General features: G+C 38.5%; 1 protein-coding gene across 1 annotated transcript in view; it reads left to right on the top strand.

Annotated features, from left to right (window-relative positions):
- Positions 1-15949, top strand: part of LOC122808390 (alpha-tectorin-like) — a gene marked incomplete at its 3' end in the record, with an annotated part of 263674 nt that overhangs the window by 113462 nt on the left and 134263 nt on the right. The window contains 1 exon segment of the mRNA XM_044079357.1: positions 8187-8324. Within this exon segment, the coding sequence (XP_043935292.1) occupies positions 8187-8324 (138 nt within the window).

Below are 15949 nucleotides of genomic sequence, written 5' to 3'. Positions count from 1 at the left end.
TGATCCACAGGGTGAATTTTCTATTTCCCACCCACTCGTCAAGATTTCTCTTGAAGAGGGCCAGTGATGTGGTCTGCTTGACATGTAAGGGAAGTCTATTCCAGAGAATGGGCAGTCTCTGAGTTAGGAACCTGTCCCTCTAGCAAGTTCTGTTGATTGTGGTAATAAAGTTGAGGTCTCTGGAGCGTGTGGTTTGGAGGGATTGGGATTTCTTTAGATGCAGCAAATCTAACAGAGCTGGGTCTGACATGGCTTTGTAGGTCAAGCAGAGATTGCCGCCAAGTAGGCAATATGATACTGAGAAAAGCTGTAGTTTTTTTTTTAGTCTTTTTGCATAGGGCAAGTGTTTAAGGCCTAGGATCCTTAGTCAGCTATTTTTGTGGTCTTTCTACTTGTTGCATATGTCTAGTTAGGTACATGCCAAATGGGGCATTGTACTCAATAATTAGTCTAATGAGGGAAGAGTAGAGGGAGACAATGACCTCTTTCTTCCTGGATGCAAAACCCTTTGTAATGAGATATGCCAAACAGAAGGATTATTTTGCCCACAGTAGCAATGTGATTGTCAAAGGAGAGGCTGCTATCTACCTGTGTTCCTAGATCTCTTATCACACCTTCAGTGTTCAGTGGGCTACCACTAATGTGGTATTTCATGGGTACCGTGTTTTTTCCAAAGGGAATGATTATGCATTTTTTGGCATTGAGCTTAAGGACATGGTTCTGACACCAGTTATTGGTCTCCATGAGGCCTTTCTGTAGAATGTCAACATCATTTGGAGACTTAATAATGGCTCTCACTTTGCAATCATCTGTGAACTTGGTCAGCCAGAGTCCCTTGGTTTTGGCCTGGATTTCAGAAAAGTAGATGCCAAACAGGAGAGGACCCAGAACCGAACCCTGTGGGACTCCACTCATGATTGGATGGTAGTCTGACTTGGAGTCTGCTACTTTCACAGTGTGGGTTCTATCAGTAAGCCAGTTTGCAACCCACCTTGTGACATAGGGGTTGATGCCTAGTTTATTGAGTTTATCTATGATTCCTGAGTGAGGAATTGTATCGAAGGCCTTGGCCAGATTGAGGTAGGCTGTGTGAACTACCTTGCCTTCGTCCACAGCTCTGGTGACAGACTCAAATAAGTCTACCAGTTTGAGCAGACATGATCTACCCTTAACAAATCCAAACTGTGTGGGGTCTAGAGTCTGGAGATTCCCTATGTCCCTATTTATTAGTTTCATGATGATGTGCTCCATAGCCTTACATACCAGACTCATCAGGCAAATGGGGCAGTAGTTCCCAGGGTCCATAGTCACACCCCCTTTATGCAGTGGTATGACTGTAGCAGTGCACTATTCACTGGGGACAAAGCCTGAAGTGAGGCTGTGATTGAACAGGTGTGGTGCCAGGTAATTTTGCAATTCATATAGAACACAGCCAGGGATATTGTCAGGTCCCATGGAAGCTGTATTCTTGGCCTTGGACAGTGCAATTTTAACCTGTGCAGTTGCAATATTGGGTACTAGGAATTCTTCAGGTATTGCGATTGGGCCTTTAGGGGGTGGCAGGGGGGGTAAAGTTGGCACTAAATCTGTCAGCCAGGATATTGGCAATGTTTTTGGCTCAGTATAGGAGTGTACCATTGTGTAGTAGCTCAGAGAAGATTTGAGCAATGCCTTGCAGATTTTTGACATAACTATAGAAGGTCTTGTGGTTGCCTTTAGTATCTGCTGCAATTTTGTTTACATAGCTAGCTTTAGAGGATTTGGTGAGGGATCTCTGCTTTTTGTTGAGGCTAGCAAGGGAGTTTTTCCAGTCTTGGGACTTTGCCTTGTTCTGCAACAGTTTCTTCCTTCTATTGTAGAGTTTGTTTATGGCAGGGGACCACCAGATTGGCTTCCTTTTTTTTGGACGAGAGCACCTTGGTTCTTTTGGGAATGGCCCTTTCCATGCATTTGTGTACATGTTCATACAGTGCATTGGAATATGATTCAGCAGCCCTGCATTTATTCTCCATATGCATGGGCATCATGAAGTTAGCCACCTCAGTTTTTAGAAGCTCAAAGTTAGCTTTGAAAATGCTTTTTATGATAGTTACTTTTGCGGGTGTGTGTGTGTGTGTGTGTGTGTGTGTGTGTGTGTGTGTGTGTGTGTGTGTGTGTGTGTGTGTGAGTGTGTGTGTGTGGGTGGGATGTGGATATCCATGGTGACTAGCTTGTGGTCAGATTTGACCAGGGAGGAGTTGACAATTGTTCTAGAGCAATGGTTGCCCATATTAGTGATTACCAGATCGAGGATGTTGCTACCCCTAGTGAGGCTAAGAATGAACTGGTCCAGGGCATTGGAAGTAATGAATTCCAGGAAACTTTGCACAAGTGTGTTGGTACTTGAGTAGTTTTTCCAGTTAATGGAGGGGTAGTTAAATTCACCCAGTATGATTGTGTTTGGTTGGACCCTAATATTTCCAGGGTGTTTAGGAATGTGGAGTGGGAGTCTTGGGACATGGTGGGTGATCTATAGCATACAACAATCTGGATTGCAGTCTTACCCAGTGCTAGTTGTACCTGGAGTATCTCTGATGCATTATGTTGAGCTACTAGCCTGGAGGTGTGCATATCCTTTATGAATATGGAGGCAACACTGCCTTTAGGGCTTCAGTCCATGTTTTGGGTCCGAAAGGTGTGGTATGAGTTATAGCCTGGTAGTGCAGGAGTGCATTCAGGTGCCTTGAACCAGGTCACCGTTACTGCACAAATGTCAGTGTTCTCCATTTTAAGAAGCACTATGAACGAGTGCATCTTGAGATGTAGACTTCTAGCATTGAGTAGCATAACCAAAGATTACATTAGCTTGTAGCTGTTAGGGTAGTATTTTGGTCTTCTGGACATTGCCAAAAAAAGGCACTATAGGAGTGGCAAGGGCCTTGGTCAGTATACGGAATCCCAGGGGCGACAGATGCAGATCATCTCTGGCAAGGCATCATGGTCTGTCAATCATGTCATCCCAGGCAGACAGATACTGGATCCCCTTAGAATGACCCCAGAAACTTTGCCAATTATTGAAGTCAATCATTTTGTGTTTGTTCTGTGGTATTATTCTAGGTGACGGTAAGATGCTACTCAGGGCTAGGGTCTTACTCTTCTGGGCCACATGATCTGAGAGCTCCTCCATGTCTCTTTTCTTGGAGTCCAGGGAGGTGCATCTCAGGTCATTCACACCAACATGAACAATGATCAAGTCATATCTGTACCTGCTGTGGAGTGACCTAAGTGAGTGTGTTATGTGGTGTATCCTGGCTCCCGAAAGGCCACTGACCATTACCTTCTCCTTATTCAACCTAGTGAGTGGGACATCAGGGTGCCTTACTATTGAGTCACCTATGACAAGTGTATTGGGTAAGCAGTTTTGCCTTAGGAGCTTTGGTTCTATGGCACACTGTTTGTGTGAGCTATGTGTCTCTTGGTTTGTGCTGTGGTGCAGTGGTTACATGCATTTCTGCCTTGGAGGTCTCTGCTGTTTGGGTAGGTTTTTATTGGGAGCCTACATGAATGTGTGTGTGTGTGTGTGTGTGTGTGTGTGTGTGTGTGTGTGTGTGTGTGTGTGTGTGTGTGTGTGTGTGTGTGTGTGTGTGTTTTGTGTTATTATGTGATAGCTGTGAGGGTGTGTGACTATGTGTTCCTTGTGGTATGGTGCTAGTGTTGACCTTCTCCTCTTGACTGGCTATTCCAGTCATGGCTGGAGAGTGCATGGCTTCCAATCTGGATATATAAGTGCATCTCTCACAAGGCTGAGTGTTGTGGGGTAAGAGGAAAGGAGGGGGTTGTCAGTTTACATGAGGCAGTTACTACATTGCCTCAGGATGCTCAGGTTCACCAGGTTACTAGGAGAAGCACAGGGAACTGACCTTTGGACATGCCTGGAGAGGTGTGTAATTTATTAAATTCTGAGGCTGTTTCTTTTATGAGAAGTTTAGTGCTGGAAGCAGTTTCTGTGCTGCAATAATTGCTACGAGAAGTCCAAACAAGTGTTAGACTTAATAAGCTAGTTTAAGTGCAGAAAGAAGAGAACTAGTACAATCTATGGGGAAATTTGAAGAGTAGACTTTCTGGCACTAGTAATAGTTTACCCTAGCTTAGCATTGTGTCACGCAAACCCACGCAAACATGGGTTTTTAAGGCAGAAAGTTAAAAGGGATAGAATGCAGCCCAAAACGGCCATTAAGGTATAATTTCAGAGCTGCAAACCACTCTTCTAGTAGTAGATAGGCTGCTCAGTATTTGCCACTCCCACTGATAAGCAGAAAGGCTTCCCTCTATCACAGAAAGGTCTGGGCAACTCAGAAATTCCAATAGTCCTGAATATAGCAAGTCTGAATCCAGACTATTCTAGTAACAGAAAATGGTGGGAAAATGAGTAAACGATAGAATGTTTTGTTTTTTTTGGAAAATAGCAATAAATACACTTAAAACAGCAATATATTCAATTTAAACACAGAGCAGGCTAGCACACTTGAGTGTGTAGCCAAAAAATATAGAAAAAAACAATAAATGCAGTTAAAAATAAATGCAATAACATAAAACGATGAAAATAAAGTACAGTAAACAAATTTAAGCATCACCAGCATTTTATTTTTTTCTGAAGTTTGTGAGGTGTTAGAAAAACTCTGTGCAAATGTTCCATGTATAAATCTTCCAGTGTAAAGAAGACATTGATTTTCCTATAGACTTTAAGGACATTTTCATACTTTCTCAGAAAATTCTTCTTTATTTATTTTTGTCAAGTAATTCCAGTATGTCGATTCAGGGGGAACAAATTCAATTCTAATAATCTTATATATAATTGGCAAGTATGACTTACCTTTACATGGATTATTCCTCACTTTTTCTCTTTCCTGACAAAAAGAAAATCACACCAAAGCATATTATCTATCAATCTTTCTATAAACTTGAGTTCCAAAGTTCTGGGTAATGTTGGCATTATAAATTTACAAAAGCTTTACAATAGGCATTGTGTTAATCATATGTAGTTTTCTTTGTTTGGTCTTGAAAAGTTGAAATGAAATTCAAGAGCGGGAAATTTGTAATTAATGTTAGATGATAATGTATTTTTTCAGCAATTGCAGTTCTCTGTTAATGAAATTTTATCATCAAACCTCTTTTAAAGTATTTTTCTTTTTAAAAAATAATTTGTATTCTGAATAATGTATCATTTCACAAATAATTGTTGTAGTACGCGTGCTTTATGATGTTATCTGATGAAGTTTTGTGTTATGATGGAGGGTAAAAGAACTTACTATGCTTGATTGTTTCAAAAATAGTCCTTAGTCTACTCTGTCCCATTGTGGCTTTTGTATTTGGTAAATCTACATTTGTATCATTATCAAAAGTGTGTGTGTGTGTGTGTGTGTGTGTGTGTGTGTGTGTGTGTGTGTGTGTGTGTGTGTGTGTGTGTGTGTGTGTGCGTGTGTGTGTGTGTGTGTGTGTGTGTGTGTGTGTGTGTGTGTGTGTGTCTAAGTATATATAGATGTGCATGTGTTTATGTATATATATTTGGGGATAGGGTAAAAATTAAGTTAGTGTCATTGGTGGCAAGCAGAAACCACATCAAAATGCTAACTTTGGGGATGGCAGCATAGAACTGAGGTATTATGTCTCTTGCATAAACAAACTGTACACCCTCCTTGTATACCAGTCCCTGGGCTGGTGTAGTAGGCATGCACAGTTGGGTGAGGGACTAAAACCAGAAACCACTTACTCTACTCTACTGTCTAGGATGATGGTACCACTTTCCACTACTCTGCTCTCACCCTGATGGGAATGAGTAGGCTTTGGGGTAAACAGGTGAACAGAGGAAATGAAGATGAAAACAAACAGCAAAAAGAAAAATAAGTAAATAAAAGTAAAGCGAAATATATGTTCCTGCCAAAAGATGAAAGCTATTATTCTTATATCTGTACTTTCTGTCCTAAATTACTATGTTATATAAAACTCAAAACCATTGACTGTTGACCTTGTTCATAATGTAATCTTTATTATTTGAAAAAATTTGATTTTGCACTTCATGGCAGTTTACAGATCATAATATAAATGAAATACTTTTTCAATCTCTTTTCCACTATATAGCTACCCCTCCCCAGCTATACCATTCACTTATTGCAATACAAGTCTTTCACTATGATTGTGCAAACTCTTTCTGCAGTCAATGCTTTTTCTTTTTCCTTTGAAATTATGTTAGGAGCCATCATTTGTCTCATTTCAATTAATAATAATGGTGAGTCATTTTTTAGTAGCAATGATGTTATAATGCAAGTGATATGAGAAGTTTGCTAGTGCACAATTCCATTAGATTTTGGATAGGATTTCTTTATTTAATATTTGGATACTTGCATTATTTTTTTATTATGCTTTTATTATATTATAGTTTGTTTTATTTTAAATTTTGTTTGATTTTGTTTTACCCTAAAGTTTCTTCCTTGGAGTTTTAAAAGTTATTGGCTAGGATCATTAGGAACATTTACTTTCCATTCATTTATTGTTAAGGTACTAGATCTAGCTAATTAACAGGAGGAGATGAGAATTCAGATTTCTTATCTAAGGTATTTAGCTGTATTGTTATTTAATGGAAGTGCTGTGAGACTACTACTGATTTATTACTGCAATGGATTTTTTTCCATCTATCAGCCCTGTTCCTGTTGTGTTTTTAAACTTTGTGTCCTTATAGCTGTCCACCCCTACTGTAAATATGACAATGGAAGGTCTTTCAAGCCTTGTCTTATCTGCTCATTCTACTTTGCACTGAAAGATCAACTGGAAAGGCTCTGACTTTAAACTCTTAAAGCTTCAGTTAGTCTCTAATATCCCAGTGCACATTGCATTATTCAGAGTATTAATCCATTTATCCATCCTATGATTAAAATCTGTAACATTTGGGAATAGACTACCAATGTACAGCCTAGGAACCGCTTCTCAGGAATCATCTTGGGGTTAGTGTTTCTGTTTTGCTTCTGATGAGAGAAAGAGCAAGGAGACATTATTTCCTGGCCTTCCCAGAGATTACCACTTAACAGAAAGCCTGAAACTGCTTCCTGGGAGCCAGCTTGGGAATTAATACTACTGCTTTGCTCCTGGTGAGAGAAGGGACAGAAGGAAATTGATTCCTGCTGGTCTTTGACTGAGCAGTGTGTATAGGACTTCAGCAACTGGTCTCTTATAATTTTGTTCAAAACCCTTTCATGGCCTTTGTGCAACTTGGCTTTCTGCTGCAACCAGCTGCTATAGGCACTATCCAGTGTATCTGCTAAAGCAAGACTATAACAAGGGTACTGAAACCAACAACATCTGAGTTAATATTGCTGCTCTGGAAGCATCTTGGACTTAGTGTTACTGGTTTTCTTATGGTGAGAGAAGGAGCAAATGATCACTGGTTCCTGGCTGTGTACAGTTGTGTTGAGATCAGCACTATCTCCATTACTAGACCGACAGCACTCCCAGTAATCAACGCCAAATCTCATAGGCACTAATCACCTCCTATCCTCATAGATACTACTCTAACTTTAGCTTACATAAGCTCCTGAAACCATGGATTTGGATTTTTCCAGCCATCTCTGTAACCATCTTGGTTAAAACGGGCATAATGAGGCAATGTAGCACCAATGTGCTAGTTAGCTAAATCTTCCACTAACACAAACATAGTAGATAAATCCTTGGTGCTCAGAATAGATCATGTTGTGATAGCTAGACTTTTGTCTTAAAAGTCACTGAATCCCTTATCTTTGTATGATGCCATTATCTGCATAATCACTATGCCTTGTTTGTATTGGGAGCCTCATGTCCATGTCATTATGTTGTTACTTGTATATGCTGTAATTTTACCCTATTGCAGTTGCCCTACTTGAATATTTGAATCACTTCATTGGCTTCTGTCCACATGTTTCTACCACCAGCACCATTTATTGCCATACTATACACTAAATGTTCATGGTTCCTGCCAATAATCATGAAAGAATAAAAACAAATTACAAACTTAAAAAAAAAAAAACACACTAGCTCATTTCATGCTGGGATACAGTTATTAATAATGTCTGACTGGATAGAAGAGGCCTGATTAACACTTGCTAAGTATATGAGCTTGTAATTTATATTATCAAAAGAAAATTCTCTTGCTAATATAATCATTTACTTATACTTAACAGGAAAATACATTTCAAGCTGTTCTGATTTCAAATGGAGCACAGTCATTCATTTTCCTAAATTACGATATCATACAGTGGACAACTGGTACAGCAAGTGGAGGTAACTCTTCAACAGGACTAGGAGGAACACCTGCACAGGTACGAATATTGATTTCATAGTATATACTATACATGTTTTATACACAGTATGTGTATATGTATATGCGAGTGCGCGTGTGTGTGTGTGTGTGTGTGTGTGTGTGTGTGTGTGTGTGTGTGTGGGGGTGAGGGAGAGAGGGAGAATTTGCATCCTGGAGGTAAGTTCTTTGTATCTACCTAATAACAGTGTTATCGTTCTAATATTATAATATTACTTCAGGCTGCTTTCATACAGCAGAAGCCATACAGCATTACAGTGGCACAGAAATGACCTTATATATTCATATTACACCTTTCTGCCACCAGCATTCTTTATTATTACAGTCCTAACAACTGTTGATAAGCAGACAGCCAAAAGGGCGGATAACCTTAGTTAATTAACTTTAAAGTTTTCCGATAATAAATTTTGCTTAACCCTGACAAATAATCTTTATAAGGAAAACAAGATACATACTTTCTTTATAATGAAGAAGGAGTACTGCTCTTAGACCCCCTTTTACTATAACTAAAGGAGAAAGGCCTTCTCCAAAATAGTTTTAGCTGGCTAGTGATCTGATCTCCATAAAGAAGCAAGATGTACCACAGAATAGGTTATTTTTTTCAGAAAACTTGGTGAATTTCTTGAGACAGCTATAAGTATATCTGTAATTGTGATCCATGATCCATGGTAATCTTTCATTACTTTGCTGCTGCCTATAACCCTGCTTAGTTTGCCTTTTGACAATAATTAAATGCTTACTATGCATTCTTGCTATTTCATTCACTAGTTTCTATGCAAAGGAAATAAGAAAAAAATGTAATGTCACAAAAACATTTTCATATCTAAGACAAACTATTATAAAGTCTGTCCTAATTTCTATACTTTATTTTTGAAGATTGTAAAATTATTGTTCTTAAAATGTAATTGTAAATTTATTGTTGTTAAAGTGTTTTATAATAATTTGGAGCTTTTCTCCCTGGGCGTCTGCTGAAAATGGGCTTCTACCCAGTCAGACTTTTCCAGTAATCAAATGTCAATAAATAAATCTTAATAGTTTGATATTTAATTAAGCCTAGACTGCAATACCTGCAGAGGAAATATGATACATTATGCAATAGTCCCAAAGTATACACTCTGTTGGTTATCATTTTGGTTGTGGGCTCTTCTACTGAGGATTATCTGTTTATCTTTACCTTTGACTAGGTCATGACTGAAAAGGGTCTCTTAGACCATCTCATTCACTTGGTAAACAAATGTAAAATAAAATAAAACAAGATAAAATAAAACTGCTCTCTTTGGTAAAAAGAAGATATAAAAAAGGAGGAGCATTAACTGAAAATTATATTTCTTTCTGAGAATTGATTGCCATATTCAGGTTAGATGGCCTTACCAAATGTAAAAATGTCTCTAGTACGTACATATAAAATACATTGCATGCAATACACTAAACATCAGGTACTCACCTATAAGTGATTCATCTAGCATACACAAAGTCGGCATGTAGTGGGTCTGTTAGCTGAAAAAGTGCAAGAAGAACACATATCAATATTTGAAATGCAGTCACCAAGGCTACAGGCCCTCAGAGATTGCTGTAATATAGTTATCTCCCAGAAACTAAGACTTTCACGCTAAATAAATGCAGCTTGTATTGCCTATTTTATGGCCTTGTAGATATATATTTCAACATTGCTTAATATTATATATACTAAAAATGCATAAGAATCTTACAAAATTTCCATCATGGAGGCTGCCATATTGACATGATTTTGTTTCTCAGTGTCTTCCTAGTCATCCTAGAATGGAATTTTAATCACAATAATGTGACATACACTATAAATCATAAATACATTTTTTTCTCAGTTTAGGTATAGTAATACTACTTTGTGTCACTTACTTTTTAGACAGTGATATGAAAGCAGTATTGGTGCCCTCTCCTTACCTGATTTGCTCTCATCTATGCTTGCTTTAAGCTGGTCAAAGCCTTTCCTGCTCCAGTTAAATTTTCTTCAAAAGAAAAGAAGTAAAAATGAATTTTAAGTGTTCAAATCTCTAATCCTTAAAAATTCCCACACCTTTCATTACACCATTGCTAGGTGTAAATGTCAGCTCTGATCATACATCAATGACTATGAGATGTCACTACAAAGAACTAGTAAGACAATTACTTGCAGGTCTGATATTGTCCTTAAATTTATAGTTGCACTGCTAAAAGGAGCACTTCACTGACTAATATGAATCAGTTTGTTATTGTAGTAGTGCAATATAATTTGTTTCAGCTCTTCACGTAGAAACTTCCTCCAAATTAACTCTTAAGAAAAGATGTAATCAGTTGCCCTATAATTGCTTATTTATTTTACTTTCTTAAGCAAGACACAATCTCTGGCTGTAAAAATGTGAATGACACCTAACAGTATACACCAATGAATCACTGCTCTCTTATCTGTCATGCAGTTTGAGACAAATTCTTTTCTGAAACAACGTGAGGTGCTGAATAAGGAAAAATGATGGGGAATTCATGAAATGAGACAAGTGGAAATGGAAAAAAGTGAACAGTTCTGAATGTTTTCCAGATACTTAATGGCAGCTAGGTAACGTTATAGGGAGAAAGATAATCTTGAGGCAAGGTTAATAACATTGCAGGATGGAACTTTTCACTACAGCTGTCCCATACATTCTTGGATTCTTTCACTGTCATTTTCTGTTGAGGAACAGTTTCTCATAATATTCATTGAGTGATGCACCTTGTGTTATCTGTTTTATCCATTTGTGCCTTTTTCTTAAAAATTGTACCCAGATGGAATCTGTTCATTCCTATGAGGTATTTAAATGTTTCAGTCATATCTCATATATGCATGCTTTCTTCAAGCCTGTATATATTAGTTCTCATACGTTTTTTTCTCTTTATATGTCTTAGAATGAAGAGCTCATTATATTTTTGCCTCCTCTGTACTGCCTGCAACTTGTTCATGCTATGGCAAAATGTTTTGTATACACAGATAAATCTTACCAGCTGTCTGTATTGATGGACGGTAACTTCATTTTTTTCTACTTTTGATGCTTCTTCCCCGTATCCTGCTAGTCTTCCTTGATAGTTTATCTTTCTGCATGCTTACAAATATGCTATCTTACTTTAGTACTCCTGTGTAGTTTCCTGTAGTTGTATTCTCTTCCAGGTTATTGTTTTCTAAACACATTATTTGGATTTTTTGCACCGTATAAAGCTGCTGTGGTTTAGAAACTTTCTGCATTTTTTGCCAAGCCAATGTCTGTCCTTCCTATATCTTTCTGTCTTATCAGCCACATGTCACATGACATTCTAGGGTGATGGATAATGAGCTGCTTATGGAGGTCATTTAAATAAAATGCAAATTCTGACTGGTTAGCACTGTGTACACACACAATGCCTTGTATGCTTGGGCAGAGTTATTGGAGGCAGGTTACGAGACCAACTTTAACAATAATAGATGTAAATATAAGGACCAAATTATCATACACCACCCCAATACTGCAGTAAAGGAAGAGAAACAAAGAGTGCAATATGCTTTAAGCAGCTTGGTTTACACTAGTATGATGCATGCCCTAATGTCAAGGCATAAAGACTGTCCCAGTATTACATGACTTAAGTATCGTGGGTCACGAGGACAGCATATCCAAATGTAGGAGAATGCTCCCTCACATTCTTTATGGCTTTCCTTTTAGTACAAGGCAAAAAGCACACGTTATTAATTCTTTACTGTATCGTGAGACATACTATCGAATAGGAGTTTTATGAACTAGGTGCACCTTTCTCGGTTGGTGTGGTAATGTGAAGTTGCACTTGGGACTTAAATCTGATTGCTCCACAATATATATATATTGTGTATACTCATTTTATTTTCAGAATTAAGTATAAATTGCATTTATTTTATAGACAAGCAAGGGATACCCATTATTTTAACTAAACTAATATCTTGACAGACAGCATTGCAGTATGAATGCTAACAAGTGTTCAGCACATGAATATATAAAAATTAATTCACTTTCAGTTCTGTATGTCATTTGGAAGCTTTTAATTTGAAAAGTTTGGAAGAATCATGTATTTATACTCATTATTTTTAAACAAAACAATGTATACTAAAGTTTATCCTGTAGTGAATAAATGAAATGTTTGAAAGATGCTTTGGCTTGGTGCCCAATGAGTGGTGCACAGCTACAATTATTCCACTCCAAAAGGGGGAATCCACCTTGGATCCCGGGAACTATCGTTCCATCAGTCTGATGAGCCTGATCTGCAAAGCCATGGAATGCATTATCATGGAACTTATAAACAAAGACATTGGCAACCTTCAAACACTGGACCCCACCCAGTTTGGTTTTGTAGAGGGACGATCTTGTCTCCTCAACTTGATTGATTTCTTCAAATCAGTATCCAGAGCCATGGATGAGGGCAAGGCAGTCCACACAGCCTACCTGGACCTCGCCAAGGCCTTCGACACCATCCCCCACTCTGGAATCATAGATAAACTTACTAAGCTGGGCATTAATCCCTACATCACTTGATGGGTTGCCAACTCACTTACTGACATAAACCACACTGTAAAAGTAGCCAACTCAAAATCCAGCTCCAGACAAGTGACAAGTGGAGTACCTCAGGGTTCAGTCCTGGGAACACTCTTGTTTGGCATCTACTTCTCTGAAGTACAGGCCAACACTAAGGGACTCTGGCTAACAAAGTTCACAGATGATTGCAAACTGGGAGCCATTATTGAATCCCCAAATGAAGTGGATATTCTACAAAAGGGCCTTACAGAAACAGATGCTTGATGCCAGATCCGTGGGCTCAAGGTCAATGCCAAGAAATGTATAGTTATCCCCTTTGGGAAAAAAACATGTACCCATGAATTACCACATAAGTGGCAGTACACTAAACACCGAAAGTGTGATAAGGGACTTAGGGACACAAGTGGACAGTGGTCTCACCTTCGATAACCACATCGCCACAACAGTCAGGAAATCCTTGTATGTGGCATACCTCATCATTAAGGGCTTTTCATCCAGAAAAAAGGAGGTCATTGTCCCACTGTACTCATCCCTCATTAGACCCATTATAGAGTACACTGCCCCATTTGGTATGTACCTCACAAGACATCTTCAACAACTGGAAAGGCCACATAAATACCTCACTAAAAGAATCACAAGCCTAAAGCAGATGCCCTATGCTGACCATCTAAAAAAAACCTCCAGCTATACTCTGTTGCATATCGCCTGCTCAGAGGCAATCTCTGCTTAACATACAAGGCCATGCCAAACCCAGAGCTGTTGGACATGCTACACTTAAAGAAATCCCAATCCCTCAGAGCCACATGCTCCAGGGATCTAAACCTGGTCATCACAATGAACAAAACATGCTGGAGGGATAGGTTCCTGACCCAGAGACTCCCCATGCTCTGGAATAAACTGCCCATACATGTCAAGCTGAGTGCCTCTTTGGCCCTCTTTAAAAAGAACCTTGACGATTGGATGGGAGATAGGAAATTCACCCCAGGGATCCCGTCAATCGCCCTGATAGACAGGGGACCAGGGAAGTAATAGCCAGGGAATTGTTATGGCTAGGCTTGTATAGGCCCTAGGGTCGATAGCCTAGTACCAACCTATGAACCTATGGAAATAAAGTCATGAATCTGCGATAAGTGAATGAGATCCATCTAAACTCTAGCAGTTATTTTACCAATTATAATCTTAATTTATAGTTATCCTGTATAGCTCCTACATATATCTGGCAAGCACAGGCATTTCACATTTTGTTTTCTGCAAGCTGTAACATAGAAGCACAGTGGCATAAACATTAAAATGGCTGCCTTACACTGTTTGGTTCTGTATGATGTCAATGTGATCATATGACTTTTCATTGAATGGTTCAGTTTCCTCCCACATTCCAAAGCCATCAATGAAATGACAATTTTCCTAATTGCCCACTGGTGTGAGTGTCAAGTGAAAGTGAGCATTGAACATGTGTGTGTGTGTGTGTGTGTGTGTGTGTGTGTGTGTGTGTGTGTGTGTGTGTGTGTGTGTGTGTGTGTGTGTGTGTGTATATGTACGTGCATGTTTTCACCCTGTTTGCACTTAGGGTACCCATTAGTTCTGGAATAGACGCCTTCTCTCGAAGACCCTGAAATAGATGAAGTAGACTTATCAGATAATGAATGAACATTCTTCAGTAAACATAATTTTTCCACCACCAGTTTGAAATTATGTAGTGGTTTATCCCATAGATGGAAATTAAGAAAGACTTTTGCCAGTGCAGCCAGATTTATAGCAGAATAGTTGAAATTCTTCAAAGTTCCTGGTGTGCATTCACAGAACCACTGTGCCCAAGTACAGTTAATAAAGTCACTCTAAGGTTAATGGATTAAGCCCATTCTACATGAGTCTCAGAGATGTTGCCAGGATACCAGTGTACCTTAGTAAGCCATCTTATTGTATGCCAGCACATTGCATAAGAGTGGTGGTACTTCTGAAACCTAAACAATTAGCACTCATGCAATACAAGTGGACCAGTATTTACATAGGTCACCAGTACATAGTCTGCAGATATAAATGAAATATAATCTTATAACCCCAACTGCACTGTCTGTAGGCTCTTCTGTCACATGTCACTGGTGGATAGTGGATCGACTCATCACAATCGGTAGTAAAATATCCTATCACTCGTTGTTTTCCAGGAGAGAATGGTGGCACATGTACAAATTCACATTCTCATTTCATTTCTCACCTCCAAATTCCCCAAACTAGGCTTTTGTGCACAAATCATGTTTTCTTCAGTTCTTGGTCCCAAATCACGGGAATCTCTCCCTTCTTTATTTAAAGATCCACTTACTCTATTTTCTAATCAGAATTAAAAGCACATTACAAGACTCAAGGAAAACACAGCTGGCCTCTGTCGGGTCATATAATTTAGCCTCTTCCTACACTACTTTCCTCTACATAGCCTATCATGACTACTTTCAATGTGATTCCAACAACATGCCAACTCTCATATTCATCTCACTCTGTATATAATGCATGTATATATATTGTTTTGTCAGTCACTCTGTATATAATGCTATATATCTAATGTCTTTATACCCCCAGGCCAACTCTGACATTCACTCCATATATAATACATGTACTGCATTTTGTCATTCACATTGTACATAATGTCATGTACCTATTGTGTTTTGCTCCAGGATGAGACTAAAATAACCCTTGAAAATAAAATAAAATACTTGTGTTATCTTTTCTTATGATCAGGTGAAGTCTAGTATATGTTATGTTAAAACCACTTATAATAATGTTATAATTCTTATGGACCTTACTAGCCATTTTCACCTGAGAAGCTCAGTAGGCCTATACTGGGAGCCATGTGTAGTGGGTATGCAGGGTCTGATGTTGATGTTAGCATTTATCATTTTCTCATGGTCAGACTTTAACCACAAAGCTGACTATATGTATTTCTTTTAAATGTATTGACCCACTCCCATTTAACTTACAGGAAACTCTGTCAATAAATGCTGCAATTTCCAAAGCAACAGTTCTTAAATTCTTATCACAAAAGCAGTTTAAATCACATTCTAATTCACCATAAAATACTCTTGTGTATCCACTGTATTATCCATGCATATCTTAT

Source organism: Protopterus annectens, chromosome 8.part0, assembly GCF_019279795.1.
Source record: "Protopterus annectens isolate FY-2018-M chromosome 8.part0, PAN1.0, whole genome shotgun sequence".
NCBI lineage: Eukaryota > Metazoa > Chordata > Ceratodontiformes > Protopteridae > Protopterus > Protopterus annectens.
The sequence above is the reverse complement of the archived record's forward strand: the minus strand, read 5'-3'. Positions and strand labels throughout refer to the sequence as shown.